At 41.4% G+C, this 23,157-nt stretch overlaps 1 protein-coding gene across 2 annotated transcripts; it reads left to right on the forward strand.

Moving 5' to 3' along the window:
* Positions 1-919: 919 nt before the first annotated feature.
* On the forward strand, positions 920-22,811 carry LOC111647898 (uncharacterized). 2 transcript variants are annotated; one of them, XM_023397588.2, is made up of 7 exons: positions 920-1,070; positions 9,618-10,594; positions 13,464-13,515; positions 15,806-15,929; positions 17,866-18,008; positions 20,745-20,987; positions 21,367-22,811. In XM_023397588.2, the coding sequence occupies exons 1-7, from the start codon at positions 990-992 to the stop codon at positions 22,072-22,074; spliced, it is 2,328 nt and encodes a 775-aa protein (XP_023253356.1). In that variant the 5' UTR covers positions 920-989; the 3' UTR covers positions 22,075-22,811. The 2 variants fall into 2 exon arrangements, with proteins under 2 accessions (XP_023253356.1, XP_023253357.1); XM_023397589.2 differs by having other exon boundaries at positions 20,748-20,987.
* Positions 22,812-23,157: the final 346 nt, after the last annotated feature.

Consider the following 23,157-nt stretch of genomic DNA (forward strand, 5'->3'; position numbering starts at 1 on the left):
TGAGGGTTGAAGGAGTGGCACTTTGAGGCAAAATCAAACTATCTATGTACCATAAGGTTATCTTATTTAATGCTGTTAAGGTGTGGTAAAATCACATTTAGCAGTTAGATCTGGTTCCCTCTTAAATATATAGCCAAAAAATAAATGAGACAGATAAGAGGAATATGCAGCTTTTAATCTGACATGCATCCTCTAAAGGAGAGTAGTGGGTACAACATTGAACTGACATGATAGATCTTGATTCCTTGGTCTCAAGACATTCTACCTGTGACATACTGCAGAACATATTAGCTGTTTTTTCATCCAGATGTCTGGATAGGCTCTCACCATAAACCTTGCATACAAGTCTCTGCTGTAGCTATCTGTGCTGCTAGTTCTCATAATCTTTCCACATAAATGAAATGTAGCCCAACTTAACCTTTCCTAACCATCCTCAACACAAGATAGAAACGAATGTGCAACAAAAATAACATTTAATTTGTTAATATAAACATATAATTGATTCCACAATTATAGTAGTACACATTGCAGAATGCACAGAGTTCGCAGATATATGGCCAAAAACAGACAGACAGACAGACAAACAAACAAACAAACAAACAAACAAACAAACAAACAAACAAACAAACAAACAAACAAACGTGTATATTCAAAATTGGTCTAAGGAAGAAAATAGAAATAGAAATTTAAAAATGTCAGGTTATAGCTAGACCTAATCAGTTTATTGAACAAGCCAATGTCACATTCATACAATCTACAATGTGTTGTTGTTTTTTGTTGTTGTTTTTATAAAAAGATCAATTTCATGAGTAATGGTTAAGTTGCTGTGAAGTCGAGAACAGGGGAGTTTTTAGGGGTCTGGTCCTGTGTTCGAGTTCGCCCATGAACGATGGAAGCGCGCTCCCGACACTTCAGGTGAATGAGAGGGAAGCAGCGGAGCGGGACACGGTTCACTGTGAGTCGTATTAAAAAGGAACAATTAGAGGAAAATGAGTTGTGTTACGTCGCTTGGGGCACATGTGTTTATGACAACATATCTACTCTTCGTGATGGGATGCGTTGCACAGAAAGTAAGTTGTCATTTGTTTACTGCGAAAATAATTTACAAGCATTACCTCCAGCCCTGTTGAGTGCCGTGCTCACTTGTATGGAGAGAGCCAAGCCACGAACTCCGTTGGTAAATGTGTTTATTTAACGGTTGTTTACCTCTAGGCAAATATTATGACCCCAAGGAACTTGAAGGAAGTTACTGTAAGAAAAAATAGGTGCCACCGTCCACTTCGGCATATATCTAATTCACAAAAGAACACTTCTGTCAACTACATTTGAAATTTAAATCTAGTTCATCTCTTCTCTACATAATTGTGTACTCCCAAAATACAATGCATCGTTGTAGGCGGTAGCAAGAAGTGTTACGTAGTCCAGCCAATTTCTAAAGGTTGTGATTTAAATACTGTAAATGCTTTTTGTTAGATAACATGTGCGCCGACTTTTTTAGAACACCACTCTCCCTCGAAAAACTTCTAAGTTCACGTATTGCAGTGTAGGGGGGTTAGACAGTTGTTGGTGGCCTTTAAAATTTACTATTTTTACAATTGAGTGTTGCTTACGTTTTGTTGGATAACAGAATAGGACGTAACATAACCTTCACAAAAGCGCAGGCTTATGCTGCTTCTGAAATTCCGAAATTTGTGTAGGAAACAAACTGAACTGAATGAAAATGTTGTCAAAATGGTCTTGTAGTGTCTGTCCACAACATTTAGCCAACACATCCGCCTCATGCAGCCCACAAACTGCACAAATTGAAAGTTTTTTTTAAATTATTTTTGAAGTGCAGATTTCGTTTCAAAAGGGGAGGTTCAAGTTCAGTTTCATGATTTATTTTATTAAAATATTTCATGTGGTTATTTGACAATCAAAAACAGTAAAATCTAGAAAAAAAAAAAAACTGCAACATTAGCCATAGCCAGACTTTTTTAATCACGTTACGTCATGCTGACTGACTCTCCTGCACCCTTGCCATCCACAACAAAATTATGAAAGTTTTGGGCTTTATTTTAAAATTTCCAAACTTGGAATGTGGCACATTTTATGCTCTAGGGCTTTCAAATGGATGTTTTGATGGCACAGGCATGTTTTGATGTTATGCACTTCTCAGAGTTAGAGAATGGCATGCAGAGCCCAAACTCCTGAAATGAGAACCACATTGAGAGCATGTTAACCTTATGTCGCACTTCTCATACTCATTGAGTTGAATTCCCAGGCTTTGACTCTTGACATGGGAGGCGTTCATGAACAAAAGTTGGTCTCTGATGAACAGGAACGCAAACAGTCAGGGATTCGTGGATGTTTTCCATTCAGCCAGGCTGTCATTCATGTCTGACATGTTTTAGCTTCTCCTGTGGGAGAGACAAAGCTCCTGTGAGGTTAGTGAGGCTCACAGCTGTCTGTGGGTGCATCAGAGGTGATTGGTTGAGGTTTAAAAGTTGTTTTGATGCTATAACCTGAGTTGTCACTCTATAATTTGGTTTATGTGGATACCTGCACTAGATAAATAACTACATGTGACTAAGGATGACAGGGCTTGTTGATGCACAATGTCAGTAGCCTGGAACAGTCACGTTTCACAGACGGACCAGCCTCGGTATTTGCTCTTGAAGAAAGGAACTCTGATATCTTGCTGCTCAGAAAACATCGTATATACTGTGCAGTAATCTAAATGTTATTCCGGTGGTGTTGGCAAAGGACATAAGCAGCATTATCCTTAAACTGACAGGGATGTATGCTTCATATTTTATGTGCTTTCCTGACAGATTTTGCAGTAAAGTAATTGTAGACCCAAACTGTAAACAGCGCCACTCACTCAGTCTTCTGATCCCATATTCTATTTTTGATTCATGTGCTATGCAACATAATGTCCCCATGTGCGACAGTGGATAGTGTCAAAACACAAACAGACAACCCTGGGCACAGATCTCCTCCAGGACATCAAGACCGCATTGTCAGCCAGGAGAAGCTCTGTGGCTTCCACCTGTCAAGAGCCGTCCTCTTCCGCTGATGCGCTCAGCAGCACAGTTCTTGGAACTAGACAACAAAAGCCCTTGGTATATTGAATTTTCAGCGTCTCCAGCTTTAGTTCCTGTGTGCATAGGGTGCTCACTATCTTTGCAATTATCTGCCTGAGGGGGCACGGTAAATGATGGCTTTGTCCTCTGCTCCCCTTTTGTATTAAGTTGATTTTTGGAACAGCATAAACAAGCTTGGAATTTATTCTATCCCCATCAGAAAAAAATGGGAGGCGTCCAAGTCTGTTGGTCCACAATTCAGCGTTGTGGACGAGTGAATTTGATCCTTGTTTTGTTGCTCCTCTCGGTCTTTTGGAAGGTTTTATTTGGAAAGAGGGGACATTCATCTCTAATTGAAGTGAATTGTAGGACCTTATTGAACTGTGAATTCCCTTATCCCTCCCATGAGTTATCTGACAACAGATACACACAGTCTGTCAACACATAAACATATCACCACGTGACAGAGGAGTGGATGAGGATGAGTTAATGGCTGGTAAAAAACATTTTAGATTTCAAAATAAAAGCTCTAGTAGCTGCATTTGTTTTACTTCTCTCTTTAGGTGTGAGAGCACTGCACAGTAAAGGACTGCAAAGTGTAGAGAGTACAGTATGTGATGAACCTTGATGAATTGCTTGTCGACACAAATAATCACAATTTTGTCAGGTAGGATCTAAACTGCAGCAGAGGTAGATCCTTTTTTCTGTCAAGGTCGTGCTAGTGTTACGTACTACCATTACATTCAAGTCACTCTATCAGACCTTCAGAAAATAAATATGCACAGATATTTTGAACAACCCACAACCCACTATGGTGATTTTCAGAGTCCTCCCCTTTTGGCCTGAATCCCAAGTTGTAACTCTGTTTTCTAACCCAAACAAATATGGCAGTATGTGCGTGCTCAAGCTGTGCAACATGACACAAAAGCAAAGGATTTTACTATTACTTTTGCTTGTCTATATTGATTAAACGTTCTATTATTTTGTGCTTTCAAACAAAGCAACACATTCCTATTTACCCTGTGTTGTAAAAAAGAGAGAGGAAATTTTCATCATTTCCCGTTTCCTGGATAGGAAACAGGTTCAAAATCTTTTTCATTGTGCAGGTGACAGAATGTTTTTCATCCAGATGCTTAGAAGAGTCTTTGGGGATTCTTGAAATACCTTCAAGCAGCAGTAAGACTTGCTGAATAACCTTCTGTTTTTTTCTAAAGAATCCTCAGTATTTATTTATATATTGTCTTGATTAAAGAATTAAAAGTTAACGTAAGACCTAAAGTCACTGCATTTTGGAGTCAAGGGTCTACTACAGCAGAGGGCTTTAATGACTTGGACAATAATTGTGAAAGCATACTGTTGCTCAGGGGTTATCACTGTTGCTGGAGATTATATAAAAACAAAAAACTTATCAGACATCTTTGATGTGGTGGTAACACTAGAAAATGTTATTGTGTCCATTTAGAATCTGAGTGATTGCAGCAACTGCGTCAGTAGAGTGCAGCCCAGTCTACACGATTGGGCTTCTCACTAAGGTGCTGCCCAAAGACTAATTATCATGGATGCGTTCACTGGATCACATTCCAAAATCTGGAAATGATTTCACCAAATTGGTTGAAACCACCGTGAAGATAAGGTCATGATGCACCACAGGGTTTCACAGGCCTGCTTTAACAGCTACCACAGCAGCACAAGCTCTTTTCAATAGGTTTTACACCACAAACATGGAAGAGAGAGGCCTGCATCTGCCTGTCCTCTCGCCCACCCAGTAACAAATCTATGTGAGTTCGAGGACCACAGGGGAAATCATTTCCAGTGTTCCACATTTCCATGTAGGCAACACTAAAAGTCCCATGATGACTCTGTAAATAAAATGTTGATCAAACATAGTTTGGGCTCAGAGAGGCCTTTCATAAGTCACTCATGATGCACACGGTGGTGAAAATGTGCTGAGCCGGCGCTTCAGTGGCTAACGAGGGCGACCCTAGAAATGCCATCAGGCTGCCACACCAGTTGTTTGTAAACTCAGCCTGGCTTGAACGTGCAGCCACTGACATGAGCCCACCAGGAGAGACATTGACATCACAGGGGAGATATGTGATAAATCCTGGGCTCGAGTATCAGCGCCTTTTCACAGCTGTGCAGAATGACCTCAAGCTGCTTCTTTTCTATCTGTGCATTTGGAGGGAGCTGTACAAAACATAAAAACAGAAATGGGGCATCTTGCAGAGATTGAGTTGCAGCTGCTTTTGGTCAGTCCAAACAGGTCTAGTCTGCTTCTTTTTACCTGCATATCCCTCTCTATAATTCATATATTATATGAAAAATCTGTGTTTCTAACCAGATTCAACTCATCATTATACCTCATGAAGAGTTCAGTAGATCTGATATTTTCTGTATTCAGTGTAACCTGCAAGCACTGTACTTTTGTAGAGTATGTGAGGTGTTGTGTTTGTGTATACTGCATTACTTTGAAAGACATCTGTATCTTTACGCAGGAGTACTGACAACCTCTACGTTCGTTGCACTTTGAAATAAAAGTCCTTTTTATTCTAATTAAATTAGTGGCATTCCTAATCTTGTTAAATTCACATAGCTCCAGTTTTTATCTGATTTGTGGTATGTTTTGCCTCATCCCTGTCATTGATTTTACAGCATAAATTCTTACTTTTTCTATTTTAGTATTCCCTTTTATGTCTGTTCTAATCTGTAGCCAATGAAGTGATTGTGCAGCTGCATTTTTTTTCTTGACCTTATTTTTCTGAATATTGTTTTGTCCATAGGTCTGTATCACTGAGATCTCAAATCAAGTCAAACTTAAAAAGACTTAAGGGTTCTTAAATTAAGAAAAAGTACAAGTGAAAATGAACTCTGGCTACATGCTACTTGACCACAAAGCTTTACTGTATTGATATTGGTCCTGACCTGAGAAATTGAGTGTGATTGTAATGCATCCTGAGTGGACTGCTGCTGCCTGAGCGCTAGCCTGTGAAGCAGTGTCACTTTTCTCCTCCAGTAAACAGGGCTAGTGAGGATTCCTGCCCCCTTTTGAGGGGCCCGCCTGCCTGTTTATGAGCCAGTCCGGAGCTGTTTGTGCATGAGAGGCAGAGAGAGAGTGTGTGTGTGTGTGTGTGTGTGTTTGTGTGTGTGTGTTAACAGTACTTCAGCAGAAGCCAGCTCGTGTTGCAGAGTTTTCACTGTGGTGTCGTCAGCCTGGGTGGTTTAAAAAAAAAAAAAAAAAATCCATGTTACAGCGAACAGTCAGGTCAGACTGCAGGCTTCTGTTTTGTAACAGAGTCATACAATTTCTCATCTTTTTTCTGACCACATCACTTTATTTACATAGAATACAACCTCAACCAAAAAAATATTCTGCTTAAAAATGTTTGTATTAGTTTCAAATAATAGTTTTAATAATAAATATTCTTAAATTAAATTAAAAACAATATTCTACTATAACTGTATACATGATATAATGGTTCTAGGCCTATACAAACAAATCAGCTCTGCAACATCAGTCAGTGGATTTAAAGTTGCCTCTGCAGTAATTAGACAGACATTTGAACCCCATCATGGAATGTGATTGAAACACCTTTTTTAAAAAAAAAAGAAAAAAAAGAAAAAAGATGTACTGATGCAAAGTGAAAACAATAGAACAATACCATTTCTTAGGGGCCTCTTAGTAATGACAGCAGCTGGTCTGATGTTTCACTGAACAAGTCATTTCAGACAATTATGTGCTCAGTTGATCTACTTCTGTCCAGGAAAGCCCTTGTCAGTGGCATAACTGGGGCGCAATGACCAGCCGGCTCTTATGTAAACTTTCAGCTTGCCTTGGACTTATTAGCATCACTTCATTAAAATATTATCTGCCCTTCCCATTTATGGAGTAGCTCACCAATACGGCACTACGGCCCATTGTTTCGCCATGAGAAAAGGCATCCTTGAATAATTAGCGGCCTGCCTGTGAAGCGGCCTGTGATGTAACAGAACTGAGATGTTTGGCATTATAAGAATGTCCTATTTCCATTCGACACTGTGGCACTTTGGGGCCCTTTAATGTGTAGTCTAGCATGCACATCCCAGGGTGCTGGGGACCTCCCGACCGCCTCGTCCGGGTGGGACAGATGACACAGGCTCTGTCCATGGCACAGTTTCTTTTTATCAGATGCAGGATTTCACATTATACAAGAAACTATTATTAACTATTATTATTATTTTGACCTTTTAAATTTTAAATGATTTGTTTATTTTAGTGTGAAAAACAGCGTGAAATTAGTCTGTAATTGGAACAGCCAGCAAAGCAGCAATATGGCAAAGATAAATGAACAAAAATACGTTCTCTCTGGTCATTTTCTGCCTAAAAAGGGGACATGCTGTCCTCTGCTCCCCCTGTTATGCCCCCATATTGTGAGGTGGTTCCCCTCATTGTGCAACCTCGCTGCAAGCTCTGCAAACCCCAAATCAGCTTACTCTCTCTAACCTCAGCAGGAATGGCATTTGGCCCGTTCAAATGCCATCCGTGTAATTCTTTGCTGTAGCACATTAATTCCTAGTAAAGTGTGTGGGCAGTGCAAGTGCAGCATGTCATTCGCTAATTTAATTGTCTCCAAATGTCAGTCGGGGAGAAAAAAAACTAAATATAACTATCATAAAGGACGTAACATTATAATTGTGGAGATTTTAATATTAAGAAGAGTGAGCAAACATTTCATGAAATTTACAGCTCACATGCCACAAACAGTTTTGACAGCAAATATGATTAGGAAACTATGGCTTGTAGTAAGCTGGTTAATTTCTTTCACAAACAAGTGTTTTTGCTCAGCTACATAGCTTTACTTTGCTTTTCTTGGAAATGCAAAAGGGGACTTTAAGACATGTTATGCGTTGTCTTGGTTTTGGCATATGTTACTGTTCATTGAAACGTAGCCACATCTGTGACCTCAGCACTCTGTATGTTACTCTGTGATTTGTCCACATGCAATGCTGCTCTGTACATATTTAAGAGGCTTGTTGTACCTTCAAAGGTAAGTTTCCTGGCCACTTGCTGACTTGAGTAGTGGACTTACCATTCGTTCCAGTGTGGAGGAAGAACAGACATGATCAGCGTAGACCACAGAAAATATTGGATGTAAATGCTGGTTTTACCCCGGGAAAAATATTTAATCATTTCGGGCAGAAAGTAGACACCAGTGACATCACAAAATAACTCCAAAAGCTTTCTTTAGGGAAGGCGATGTGACCAAATCACACTTGAATCAGTCGTCATGTAAACATCATGTCATTTAAAGAAGTCGAAGTTCAGCTGGACCTGTTGCTTATTAGATTTTTACTGTATATCATGTTTGGGGGCAGGTGGTGATTTTTAATGATCTTCTTTCTGAATAAAATAAGTCTTAACATCTAACTAACACCCACCAGAACACACACATTTAGTTACATAGGTCACTCTGCCCGCCCTTCTTGCCCTCCCATGTGTCTGTAATATTGTCAGCTGTATCAACTATGGAGAAAGCTTTTGTTTTGATTTTGATGACCAGAGGGCAGTGAGTGCTCCTCTCTCTCAGTCATGATTGTAAATTACATGTAGATTTTGCTACTTAAAATATACTGACTGAGAAATGCCTCTGATAAATGCATTCAGATGGGGATAGATGGTCCATGGAGCAATCAGAGAGCCTGTCTGGCTCCATAGACTTTAAGTTTCCTGTTGCCCTTTTTCCCCTCCCGTCAGAACTGCATTCTCAAAGTGATCTCTTATACTTTCAGCCCAGTCCAGAGCACAAGTGTCGCCCGCGGGTGTTGGTTTGTTACCTTTCTGGTGTGGGGGTCTGCCAGTCTGGGTCATTCCCACAGCCCAGAACTGAGGCCAAGAGGAAAGCTCATAAACACGCAGGCCCCCTACAAAGGTCTGGTCGTCAGCTCCCTTGCCCAACCACACATCTGCCGCTGCTTAGGGCCTAAGTCCCGCTCACATCCCCACACACCTGGGAAGAATTACAGCCAGCATGTTTGAAGAAATACCCTCCCTAGGGTTACCCAAGCAGGCAATACAGACAAAACACAGGCTTTGATATAAAGGCAGAACAGCGTGGTTGAATAGTTCAGTTTCAAGCTGGTTTATGTCAGTGAGCAATCACACCGCAAGTCGAGTGTATTATTTGCTGATGGACACCGTGGTTGTTGGTACCTTTGTCATAGTGAACTCAATCACCTAGTGGCCATTATCTGAACACATGACTCACCTCAGAATTTAGACAGGGTGTAATATAATACTAGTCAACACTTTTAAACATAATACCAAAGGATAACATGAATGCTAGCATGGGTGGCACCGGTGTGAATCAAAACGCCTTCCCTTGGCAGCGCTTGTATTGTGCTCAACCTGTTGAGCGGTGTGAGTCATGTTAGTTGTGACTCTGAGTGAGGGTGTCGGGTGTCGTTAAATGCCTGAAATAAAAATGTAAGATTCTTAGATCAAGTGGGAATTATCTGCCTTTTTAAAAGCAGATTTAGATTTGTGACACAACTGACTTAATGTAATTCATATTGCAGGTTTACTTTGACTGTGGTGCCAAGGTGGATGTGGTGGATGTCCAAGGCCTCATTCTGTCCCCTGGCTTCCCCTACAACTACTCCTCTGGGACACACTGCGTTTGGCTGTTCATTGTGCCTGTTGATTACCAGCTTATTCTGGAGATATTTGACTTTGACGTGTTTGAAAGTCATGACTCTGCAGCTCAATACTCAGCTGCCTCTAATTTTGAAGAGGAAGAGGCAGATGAAGAGGTGACTTTCACCCCTGGCAGCTTAGTGGCAGATGAAACTTCATCGGCAGCTAAAGATCCTATGCTTCAGAGTGTAGGGGATGTCACAAAGACTCAGCAGTCCTCCCGAGAGGGTGAGGTCAAGCAAGTAGTGGTCCAGGAACAGTCCACAAAGATGGAAATTACCAAAGTCTCAAATTCTGCCAAAAGATCTGCAGATGCCTCCTCTGGCCTTTCGTTGCCGCCTCCTTCCTCTCTGCTCCTCCTACCTGAGGCTGTGCCTTCAAGAGACAAGGCTGTCAACTCCGCCTCGTCATCTCACCTCAGGGGAGACCTCAACCCAAGTTCAAACCCAAGTGCAGTTGTGGAGGAGACCACCATTGCCTCGCCGCACACCACTGACACCCCAGCTGTGAGCCCTGAAACCCAGCAGTCAGTGCTTGATGCCTGCCCCCACGATGTCCTCTACATCTCAGACCTTATCACCTTCTCGTCCAGGTTCTGTGGGTCCAACCGACCTCCCAGCAGCCAGCTGGTTTTCGGCTCCAGCCAGGAGATGGTGGAGGTCATCATGGAGCTCATCACCACCACACACTGGGGCCGCGGCTTTGCTCTTCTCTTCCACTATCATAACCTGACCGAGCCAGGGGGGGACCGCCGTGCCTCCGCTCCTATAGCCAGCAAAGTAGACTCTCTGCTGGCTGCTGTGAGTGGAGCTGCCTTCTTCGCTATGATACTTACAAGTGCGCTCTGCATCATTTTCAGGTAACAGAAACACAGTGACTTTATTTAGAAAAGCAAAGAAAATACAGAAATAGCACAGACAAACTAGATCAGGGACAATAGGAGCAGCCACGGGATAGTCATCTTAATCCAATACAGTTGGTTATTGACTTGCCACTAATGAACAGCAACAACACTGTTTCTGGATCAAATTATGGTTGCTACCTGGGCAAGTAGTTGTCATAAGTCATAGTCACATTTAGAGCCTTTTTGTGTTTATCATTTTAAGATTTTATTTACAAAAACATACAAGATGAAAAAAGTAGTTTCAAGAGTCAGAAATCAGCCACCAGGTGAAGCGTTTGTTGAATATTCATGAATATCAACCCCTCTAAGATATATTATGGTAATCTTTAATGAGAATAGTTGCACCTTTATACAATGTATACAATTGGCCACCTCAGCAGTGTGCCACCATTCATGGTCCCCAGAAGATAAATCCTAGTCACTTAGATGGTCTGACTTTTCCTCTACTGCCACCAGCAGGTTGATGTTGATGGTTTTGTATGTCTGGACAACTGTTAGATACATTACCATGAAAGTTGGTGCAGATATTCAAAGACCCCAGAGGATGAAACCTAATGAGTTTGGGTATTCCCTGATCTTTCACATATTCCCACCTGCAGGTCATTTTTCCATTCTCCAGTGAAATATTTCAGCATCTACTCAGTGGACTTGCATATCTTGGACATACAGTCATGTTCCCCATAGGATGTATCCTCGTGATTTTGCTGATCCCCTGACTTTCTATCTTTTTCCACCAGCAGGTTAACATTTTTGTTTCAGATTGAAACATCATAGCAACATTTAAATTGAGTGACTTGAACTTTAGTGCAGACATTCACTGTCTCCTTATCAGCCTCAGATATACTCTGTGTTCAGTGCTTATTAGCAAATGTAATCATGCTAACATGCTAAACTAAGATGGTGAACGTGGTAAATATTTTACCTGCTAAACATCAGCATGATAGTGTTGTTACTGTGAGCATGTTAAGCTGCTGATGTCTGCTCCTAGCTCAAAGCACCGCTGTGCCTTACAGAGCTGAGTTTTGTTAAAAAATGTACAGTGCCTGGTTATATCAGAAAAGACCTTAAGACTCTTGTTTTCTGCTTTGGTTTTGAGACATAAACCCTCAGTAAGTCTTCAGTAAATATGCTCCTCAAAATAATTCACAAGTCCTATCTTCTCATGAATGAAAAGGGGCTGGTCTGACAGTAAATGCACAAACACACTGATGCACACATTCGCACATACACATTCATCACTTTGTTATGTTGACTCAGCTGGAAGCCTTAGTCCCTGATGTGGTGACCGTTGGTGATTAGTTGGGTTTGGCTGCAACTGTGTGGCTTCCTTGATGTGGAGCATTCTCACCATATACAGCGGGGCATTCAAGGTACAGCACCTGGCATCAATTCCAGCACACAAAAACACAGAGGCTGCATGAAAGTGAATGGTTGGGGAAACAGGGAAAAGGGGACAACAAGGAGAAGTAAAACTTGATGTGAATTTGGTACTGATTGTCAGACAGTCAAAAGATGTATTTGACAAGCTGTTCCCTCTTCCATCCCATGGGAGGGACGTAAGACTATCTGTTCTGACAAGCTTTACCTTACAGGTCCAGATGTCCAGCATCCAGGAAGTTTTAGATTTGCATCTGCTTCAGTATTCAGCTTTCTGTGAGAAACACCCCAGTTTAATATGATTTGTGTTAATTACAAATGCAGCTCAGTGTCTCCAACTCATCCGTCAGGCACAATAACTCCACAGGGTCTCACTATTAATGACAGGGAAATTGGAAACACGTGTTCAATAAAATGAAAGTGTAATTAGCAAGAACAACAACACGAGTCATTCAGAAGCCAGGAAATGCATTACCATGAAACGTCAAGCTCAAGAGCAGCCGCAGTAGCTGTTTTTTGTTTTTTGTTTCTCATTCAGTTGTTCCCTATTAATTTAAATGAGTTCACAGAAATCATTCGAAAACAACTAGCCTGGCGAGCTCGGCGAGACCTTGCAAGTTTAAAGCAGCAGTGAGATTAACTCCCAAGGTCCCCGCTGGTCAGAAAACAACCAAAGGTGGATGAGAGTCACAGCAGGGGTTGCCTTCAGTTACTGGTAATGAACTCACTCAGCTGTAAGAGTAATTTTTAATAAGTGGGTACTCGCTAAAGTATTTCTGCATGCTTCATTGGTTCATATGGACTTAAGAATGGGGCAGGAAGCATGGATGAACAGGTAGAGATATTAGATGTTTAAGAAAATACTGTGATGAAACAGGTAAGTAGGTTTTAATCTCCTCAGTAAAATAATCTAATATCAATACTCTCCTGTGTCCCTGTGGAAGAACTGTATGTTTCAGTATTCCTTCCTTTAGCAGCTACAGTGTTTTATGTGAGATGCTTATGCGTATGTTTGAAATGAGTATCAGCAGACAGCGTTGCATCCCTACAGGAAAAAGCAATGCATAGCAATGACATCTCAGTAACAACCACTATGTGAACTGCTGGAGCTGTGGCATGTGTGTGAATGCAAAGTTGTGGTGTATCTTGCTCCATCATCCAACACCACAATAGAGCAACTATTGAGGGGGAAATAGCCACGGGTATGTTGGAGCTATTATATACTGAGTGAGGTGGTTACTATGTCAAAAAGATCTCATTTCAGTACAGTTGCATGAGACAGTGTTCATTTTTACATTTCTGGTCAAATTGTGAACACCAGAGGGATTTTTATTCTTGAGAAAACACTGCCAAAAGTGGGGAAAAAAATGAGGACATTCATAAAAGCTGGTTTTCAGATATGTCTGTAATTATAAACTGAATCGCTGTGGTGCTTCATGTTTTCCAGACCCAAGCTGTGTCCAAAGCGAGCCAGCTCCTGTGCATCCAGCAACTCTGAGGTACAGCCACGACTGTGCATCCTCTCATCCCATCCCTCTCACCTATTGTCATTTCTCCAAGTGGCTTTCTCCTCCCCTACCTGCCTCCTTCTCTCTATTGCCTTATTTGTCAGTCAGACATTCCTCTGAAAACAGAGCTTTGTCTGGGATCACTGGACATTTCTTTTAATATTCTTTGCCGCTCAAGCCAACACTGTCCGCTGCTGAGGTACCGCCCCTCCCCTCCCCACAGAGCCATACCACCTCAGGTTCACATCAGGTCGCGCAAGTGTAAAACAAAGGTAGATAAACAAAAGGATTACATAGGGGAACATTTGAAATATTTGTTAGCAATTTGCATCATGAAATTAATACTTGTAAGCTCCTATGATGCTCTCAGAATGAGGAGGAACATTTTTGCAGTTGACACAAAGTCTGTTACCACTCAGCGCTTTGTATTAATGATATTAAAGCCTGTTTACTCTCGTTATCCCTGTCACTTGGGTCTCAGTGACAATTACATCTTGCAGCACAGTACTTTTACAGCTACATTTTCTAATCAGCTGAAAATATGATCAAGCCTCTTTTGTAATGTCCTTCATAATGTGTTAGAGAGTGATTCAGCAAAAATACATTTTATTTAAAGGGGAACTAAATACATTTTACATATCAAAGTCTGTTTACAGGTCACAGAAGTACTACTGCATATTCTGAAAAATGTTATATGAAAAGCCTTTTGTGGCTCCAGAATGCTACAGATGTCACTTGAGTCAGCATCAGTTTGGTGTGAAGACAAATTTAAAAATGAAATAAATCTGGATGTGTGTAGTTAGAAAGAAGTGAAATTAGCAGACCTCTGTAGCCTTCTCCTCATCACTACTTGAGGATAGAGGCTCAACGCTGCTACAAGCATAACACATCTGAATCTCCAATCTGAACGGTTGGAGGGGAAGTTGCATTGTGGGTGATGTAGGCACCATGCTTTGACAAGAATGAAAAGTGTGATGAAAAAGACGATATCTCTATTGTGTAGACAGGAGTGTAATGCTAAATCAGTGGGGTACTCTTCACCCTATTCTAGAGCTACAACAATATGTTAATTGATTCGTCAACCAACAGAAAATTAATTTGCAACTATTGATAATTGAATAACTTTTCTTCACTGTCATCATTGTCATTCAGCAGAAATGCCAAACGTTATCTGGTTCCATCTTCTCTAATGTGACAATTTGATGCTTGTCACACATGATAGTAAACTGAATATCTTTACGACTGTTGGTCGGACAAAACAAGAACTTTAGCAATGAAGATAATCTGTCGTTGCAGCCCCAATCACAAAAATCTATTGTCTTACTTAGTGGTGCTGGTATTAAGACATGCAGATAGTTTTGATTTTATGTGCCAAGTGTAAGAGACATTCACCTCTGGAAACTGTAACCGTACTGTTTTGACGATAGATCATCACAGAGGGCCAGATTTCAGGAGCATTTCTAATTCACAGAGTGAGAAAGGTCAAAGCTAAAACAAAGAAAAGAAAAAAACTAATATACAATTATTGTTTTTTAGAGTTATCTAATTGATTTAGTCAAGATATATTTTTGATTTTGTGAGCATGAATTATAGAGATAGAGAAATAGATTGGATATGAGTGAAGGCGCCAACTTGATACTGTAGTTTTAGTACAAGGAGATACACGTTTGGCAGTTAAGATACACAGAGCTAAGACTACTACAGTCTAATACAGCAGGCCTGCATTGAATGCTACCATCGTGATGGTTGTAATGTTCAGATTTTGTTGAAATTGTTTTTAAGAGGCGTTGATTTAACTGTATGATGATTTTGGAGGATGTAGTTTGTGCAGCTGCTGAGCTGTATTGCATTATACAGAGAGGCATTTCTGTTATTGTTATTTAGCCTACCCTCATTGGTATAAAGCAGGTGAACAAATTAATAGAAACACCAGTCAGTTTAATGCCATACAGCTCAGCAGCACCACAAACTGTTGCCTCCAAAATGGCCATAAAGTTGATTCAACACCTCTTTAAAACAGTTTCAACAAAAACTGAACACTATAACAGTCATGAAGGTAGCATTTATTGCAGGACTGTTGGATTAGACTTAATTAGTTTTAGCTATGTGTTCCTAATAAACTGCCAACTGATTTTGCTTGAAATAAGATATCACAATACTGTGATTTGAAAACAACTAATACTGTAAGGTTTTCTTACATTCTAAGAAAAAGGATGTGAACTGATGTTGATGTCTTGGCTTGATGTCTGGAGAAGGTGAATGGCATTGTGCTTTGTTGCAGGTGCCAGAGGGCGTCCTGAACACTGGGGCTGAGGTCCGCGAGCTACAGCTGATGGCTGAGAATCAGGCCAACCTGGAGTCAACCACGGAGCAGGGCAACAACAACGACAGCCCGCCGCACACAGGTAGGGAGGACGCACACACACACACACACACACATACATACATACATACATACATACATACATACATACATACATACATACATACATACATACATACATACATACAATGAATAAACACTGATTTACTGGATTGCTGATGGATGGATGGATGGATAGATAGATAGATAGATAGATAGATAGATAGATAGATAGATAGATAGATCGATAGATCGATAGATGAAAGTTACTTTATTTATCCCCAAAGGGAAATTTATGGGCCAGTAGAACAGGTGAGGCTGTGTCAAACCTGTTGTAGAACAGGTTGAACTCATTGGCCTTGTCCACATCACCTGATGTTGCCTGGCTGTTCTTCTCTTTCTAGCCAGTGATGGTCCTCATCTCCTTCCTCTGGTGTTGTTGTGCTGCAGCTTCCTCTCTACTTTCCTTTCATAGTCCTTCTTCGCCTGCTTTAATCTCCAGGTGATGATGTACATCCTCGTTGAAAAAAAATGAAAAGCTAAAGCTGTTCATGCTCATTTATTTCCTACAATGTTTTCTAAATTTGTTAAATCTCTTTCAGACTTCTAAGATACAGTGCATGAAATCACTAAGAGGCACTGCATCGTGAATTGAGGATGTCATTTATTTTGATTTACATGTACACAACATGTTTAGACTCTTTACTAGAATAATCTCAGGAATGATAATAACACCTTCAGGAATATAAATCTGCCATTAATTCATTTCCTGTTGAAGCAATGATCTGATATAGTGCTAGTGCCGTCATTCAAAAGTTGAAGGCCAGGGATTTTAGGAATGTGCCTCAATTGCTGTGATAATTCTCTGGAGATGACTTGTCAATCAAACGGTGTGGAGTTGGATAGTCTTCTATTTTCTATCGAGTATCTCTAGGTGGTGCTCTTTCTTTCTGTGTTCATCTATGGTGTTTATCTCTGCTTATGCTAACCACCCAGTTCTTCCTCTATTTATTCCAAGCAAATTACCACTGCTGTTTCTGGAAATGGAAAACAGGAAATCTTTCTTGCCTTACAGGAGTTTTCCTAGGAAAGATTTACCTAACTCTGAGTGTAACAAGTTATCGTGAAGCGGTTTTAGGTTGAATCACTTTCCTGTAACAAATGTGTTGTAAGCTATTACTTTAAATTAAAAACAAGCAGTGTATGAGGAACCCTCTGTGGACCTGGGGTGTGTCAGTAGGGTTTTCAATGGATAGGAAAATTGCAAATTGCATTCGTTTTAGAGCAGCGCACAGGCTCGATCCAGGAACTCTCCCTCTCCCTCTCTCTCTCTCCCTCTCTCTCTCTCTCTTTCTCTCTCTCTCTCTCTCTCTCTCCCTCTCTCTCTCTCTCACTTTCTCTCTCTCTCTCCCTCTCTCTCTCTCTATCCCCCTCCCAGTGGGACTGAAAACAGGCTGAGAGATTTGTGGGTTGTGGCATTTAACCCACAAAGCAGCCTGGGAGTAGTTTGAACAACAGAGGAGTACAGTCCCCCTCTCTGTGTGCTCAAGTCACGGTGTTAGGAGTTTACACCATAACATACAATTTATAAACAGTGAAGGGGCTGAGATTAGCCCACTCTGCATGTTATTTCAATGAACCATTTAAGTTGCAGTGCAGCATCATAAGCTCCACTGCTTTTTCAGAGTAGTAAGCAGTCCTCACTTAAAGAAGTAGGTCACATGAAATCAATGTGGAGCATGGGAATAAATGAAATTTCAATGGTGAAAACTATTACAATGTACAGTTTGATTTTACTCGTTATTACACTGTTAATAGAGCATGACTGCACAAATGCCGCCGTATTGATTTCTTTCTCAAACTGCTCCAACTTATATGAACAAGCACTATTACATTTCAATAAAACAGTTAAAAATATCCTTGTCATTGATGATCTCATCATATCTTCTGTATAAATGTTTCTTTCTGTATTTCTTTAGTCAGTGCTTCCATTGACATTTCCCAGAATGCAGAGGTGGACCTTTCCTGCAGCGGTCTGACTGAACTTGACCTTGGTGCGGATGAGGTTTTCATTGTATCTTCAGCCCCTAGCCCAAGCAGGCTACCCTTCTCCCCTCACACGGTAAGAAGCAATTTCATGGCAATGCAGTTTGTCTGTGTGGTCTCCTACTTAAGACATTGCATGCCGCAAAACTCAGGACTCCTTGCACGGCAGTGTCAGTTGGTTGGTCGGTCCACACTAAAATATCTCAACAACTATTGGATGGATCACCGAAAAACTAACACTTTTGTACAAACATTCAGAATCCCCAGAGGATGAAGCCGAATGACCACCAGCAGGTCAACATTTTCACGTATCCTGTGAAATATCTCAACATCTGCTTGATGGATTAGCAAAAAATCTGGTACAGATGTTCATGGTTCTCAGATGATGTATCCTTTTGATTTTGGTAATTCCTGAATTTACAATGTGCACACAATTGAGCATGTTAACGCGCTAAACTAAGATGGTGAACATGCTAAACAATATTGCTCCTAAATCAGCATATTAGCATCAGCACTGTGAGCTTGTTAGCATGCTGATGTTGGCATTTGGCTCAAAGCACTGCTGTGCCTCACAGAGCTGCTCGTATGTCTGTTGACTCTTAGTCTTATCTCCTCACTCTCCAGGTGAGTGGGGAAAAAGTTTTATCTCGATGTTATACAGTGGACAGTGAAGTTGCCTATTTAATCTCAAGGCCCAACTCTCAATGGGTGATCTCCTCGCTCTGAGGAAATGATCCCTGAACATCAGAGGTGACAGGGCATTCAATGCTTTGAATTGACCCAGTGTTCCTAATAAGACTGACACCGTTTTATTGGCGTACGCGTGGTACAGTCTAAAGCTATGAAAACTATGAGGACATAAATGGGAAATGAGGATAATTAAAAGATGGGAGGAGCGTTGAGGAAGAAGCAACGGTTCAACCAAGCATTTTTTTCTTTGCTCTCTTTTGTATTCTCTTGGAATAAGCGTTGGCATAAAACAGCTCTGGCAGCTTTTTGAAGGACTGGCAAGCTTTTCTGCAGCCTAGGCTAATGGAGTATTATCTACAGAGCCAGATTCCCAGCTCCAATTGTGTATGTGTTTGTGTGTCGGTGTGTGCACGCTTTGGCACACAGTGTGTGGTCTGCCTGTGTGTGTCCTCAATGCAGACGTCCATATAAAAAATGTTTTAGAAATGTTGCATGGGCTAACAGCGGAAAAGGTCAGAAAATTGCCATCATGCTCTCATTGTATTTGCCAGGTGAGCTTCCAGGTTAGCATTTTATTTTCCTGCCATACACCCACAGATGTCGATGTGCATTAAGCCATGAACCCCCATTTGATAACATTTTGTTGCAAAGCACCCCTTCTAAGAAAGCAAAGAGAAGAAGCTGTTTTCTCATATGAGCTCCAGACAATGAGAAGGCAGGGTGATGAGATCAAGATAGGGAAGTCTTGAACAAAATGCTCTTGTACATGTACGTGTATGTCGAGCTTCTCCATGCACCTCAGAAGGGTCTCATAGCCAACCTTTGGAACCATGGTTTATAAGCGACTGTGTTGGGTAGCTGATTTTTTCACCTCATTTGTCAAACCTAAAAGTTGCCATTGTGTTTGTGGGGCTTTAGTGAGTGTGACCAAAGAACATTTTATTTAAACCCCTAGCTAATTCTTGTCTAGACAAAGCTAGCAGCTAGTGAGTGGGAAGGATTATCTGGACTCGTTCTATGTCTGATGGGTGCAAACCCCTAAAACCTTCATCCTCCCCTGATCAACAGCAGCTGACTGATCAGGAAGGATAAAGAAACATATCAATCACAACTAGCCTCTTCTGGCTGCTCAAGCAAGTATGATCTGTGCAAGTAAAGTGTCCTATCAAATAGTTACTTGTTTGTACCTGTAATGTACTTTTGTTGTCCATAAACAACATCACAAGTGACTGAAATGGCTCCAAAGCCCCTGCTATTCTCTTGACAGCTTTAATATACTTAAGAAATAATGAGTGAGATTGGTACGTGAGCCAGACACGCTCGGCTGGCTGGCTGTGTGATTGTGCGAGCCAAGCTAATCAGCACAGTTCCTTCTTGTTAATCCATTAATGTACTACACAAGACAATCTGTCAGGAGGAATTCAGGTGTGAGGTGGAAATGCCAGCAGACTGGCAGCCTGTCAGTTCCTAATACCCCTACTCTAAGGACTATGTTGTTGCATGTAGTGATACTTTTGTTAGAGTTGTGATTCTGACTGTCAGGAATCTAATTTAAGTGTTGAGCAATTACTGTTTGAAATGTAATTCTTTGGTGTAAAGAAGGGGTCGTCAGTTTCAGTCACTTTTCTCAGTGCTTGTCTCTTGATGTCTCCGTTCAATAATTATATTTACAGATCTGATAGCTTCCCCTTGCCTGATAGTATTGTCCATCTAAGGCAATTTACGTTAACATTTACAGTGAGCTAATGCTGTTACCATCTGAGTCCAGTTCTTCCATTGATGCTCAATACCTGAGCCTGAGCCAATGCCTGATTCAATAAGCAGCCTGCTGCTCGGTGCAGGTCATTGACCATTGTAGCTGCAGTTGAGTGCTTGAGCATAATGCTACCTCTGATACATGAGCTATTTATGTTGTGTGGTCGTCTTCGTTCCTAATTAGTTTGTTTATCCTCTTTAAGCCACTCTTATCTTTTCACATTTGCTCCTCTGGGGAAAGTTGGCTACATATGTATTTTTTCAGCATCTCCTTACTTGGTAAATGAACCCAACACCCCTCTTGTGGTGCCCACTTCATGCACGGTTCGATACTCATTTACATTTTCATGTATTCTGTGTCTCTCAGCAGCGGGAGAGGTTTCTCCGGCACAGTGACACTGGTCCCAGCCCTGCAAGTGACTGGCCCTCACCAGACTCCACCACTTCACCTACTAGTGCCAGGTCCACCAAGGACGGCAGCGGCGGCTGTGCCAGACCAAGAGCGTGGAGCGTACGCACCTTCCAGGACTTCCTCCCTCCACTGCCGCAGCTGCATAAGAAGTGGTGCAGCTGGAACTCCACCAGTCCCTTCACCAAGCTAGTGGACAGCGTCAGTACCAGAACCTTTGCTGTGTTTTCATATCCAGGCCCATTTGAGGTTGATAAGGGGTGACCACTGTTTGCGTGTCAGCAGTTGCTTGGGATAATTTCCAATATGAAAGAGCTAATCTCAGGGATTGTTGCTTGACCTACAGAATACCCCAAATGACATTATTATCTCCCTTACCTTTTGTGGTACATGGAGATAGTTCGTGGTTTAGCATAATCAACAAGTCAATCCAGGTATTGTGCATGTTGGCTTACTGAGACACTTAAATACAGTGGAGTTATCGTTAGTGTTGTCACACCTGTGCTTATCATACCATGACAATCAAAATGCCCATTGTTAAAAACTTGAGGGACACTCAACTGTCACTGTATCATTGCAGGCTCCATCCAGTTTGATGGCTGATGGCAGGGGAGGAGACAACAGGAAGGTCTTCTCTGAGGTTCACTTGGAGGCTAACGCAGACACCAGCGTCATCTCTGACTCAGCCATCAGCAATGCTTCCTACCCACTTACGCAGCCTGCCCAGAGGCAGCGGCGTCTCAATTCTACCAGTAACCTGCGCCGCTCACGCTTCACGGGGCCTTGCTTTGGCCTGCTTTCTGGAACAGCAGACCCAGTGAAGGCCTCTGGGGTTCCTCAACCCCAGGGAACCCCCCCAGAGCCCAGCAATGGCTCTTCTTCCTCCACCCAGTGTCAAATGGAGAGTGGCCAGGCCGGAAAGCGGCGTGATTTCCCAGGTGAGGGTGATCACGTCAGCGTGCCAGTGTTTGCCATCTCTGAGGAGGAGGACCGGCAGCCTTTGGTCTCAGCTGAGCACCTGGACCAGATGTCTGCCTCTGCTGTACTGAATGGACTGGTGAGGGGAACATATGAGGGGAAGAGGCCTGCAGTAGGAAGCACCAGCCACAGCCCCCAGAACCAGAGAGCCAGGCCAGAGTGGAGGCCATGGGGGAGCCAGGTGTCAGGAGGGGCTGGTCCACTCCCTTCCATCACACCCACCACCATGACCGAGTCAAACACAGTCAGTGACAGCCAGTTGTGTCTTGGGCAGTCAACAGCGCTGTGTAGTGTGACCAACCAGATGTGACCAGATGGTGAAAAAAGGAGGGACTCTGTTAGTGCTATTTTGTAAAATATATAACCTACTTCTTTCATTTCTGAAATCATCAATCTTTTACAAAATTACTACAAATTCGTTTCACTCTAGTTGATCTTTATTTTTTATAAAGTTGTGTTTGGACAAAGATGGAATAATATGCTGCTTACTATGCCCAGGCACTGACTGCTGTGGTGTTGTGTTTAAAGAAGATGACTGATTGCAAACATGAACACAAAAAGTATTTTCTCTGCAAGTACTTCATAACTCCCAACTCTTAGAAGCACTTTGCAAACAGATTTATTAACCAGTTTGATGCTATTCTGTGAGTTATAATACTCCAACCATTGCACTTTGCTTTCAATAGCTCATTCATTGTGGATTTTGTGCTGCCCTGTGCCAGCTCTCCACTTTTTCCTTAATGTGGTTCTTCACGTGGTTGTTTTTTTTTTTTTTTTTAGCACAGGCTAATGAATGCTTATACAATTATCCAAAAGTGTTCTGCAGAACATAGATCATACGTTAATATCAATGCTGCAACAGTGTATGCATACAGTATGTACTCCTAAGGCTGATATTGGATTATAAAAGGGAAATCAAAATAATGTAAAAGCATATACAAGCACTAATATACACTATTATCTAGTATAAAGAGAACTAGCAATCACAATAGTATTTAAAATGAGTTATGAATTAATGTAAAGTTTTAATAAAGGCTATGTCATTCACATGTTTTGTCCTTGATCTGATGGAAGTTGTTACTATCAGTAAGAACCTCAGACACCCTTGGGACAAAACTGGACTTATAAGTCAGGATCTTTTGTCTGACTTGTGAGTCTTTTGATCCAGGAACTGTTGACGGTTATTTATGAATGTGCATGATGAAGTTTGTCTTCAGTAAAACTGGAAAGTTTCAAGTTTCCACATCACACACTTACCTAGCTGTGATGTCACAAAATCATGATTTAAACTCAGATTTAAGGTGACTATAGAGAAATGTTTCCCATACAAACAGATGAATGTGAAAATGGCTTTTCTTTGCACTACAGTTAAGCACAAACACATTTCTAAGAA

The sequence above is a fragment of the Seriola lalandi genome, unplaced genomic scaffold (genome assembly GCF_002814215.2).
Source record: "Seriola lalandi dorsalis isolate HSWRI2012SDOR001 ecotype SW California unplaced genomic scaffold, Sedor1 jcf7180002054883, whole genome shotgun sequence".
NCBI classification, from domain to species: Eukaryota; Metazoa; Chordata; class Actinopteri; order Carangiformes; family Carangidae; genus Seriola; species Seriola lalandi.

Bases quoted from the DNA above. Each gene is read 5' to 3' on its own strand.
- LOC111647898 (XM_023397588.2), top strand. From the start codon at position 990: ATGAGTTGTGTTACGTCGCTTGGGGCACATGTGTTTATGACAACATAT. The intron at 1,071-9,617 runs GTAAGTTGTCAT...TTCATATTGCAG, and splicing joins TGGGATGCGTTGCACAGAAA to GTTTACTTTGACTGTGGTGC. The intron at 15,930-17,865 runs GTAGGGAGGACG...GTATTTCTTTAG, and splicing joins CGACAGCCCGCCGCACACAG to TCAGTGCTTCCATTGACATT.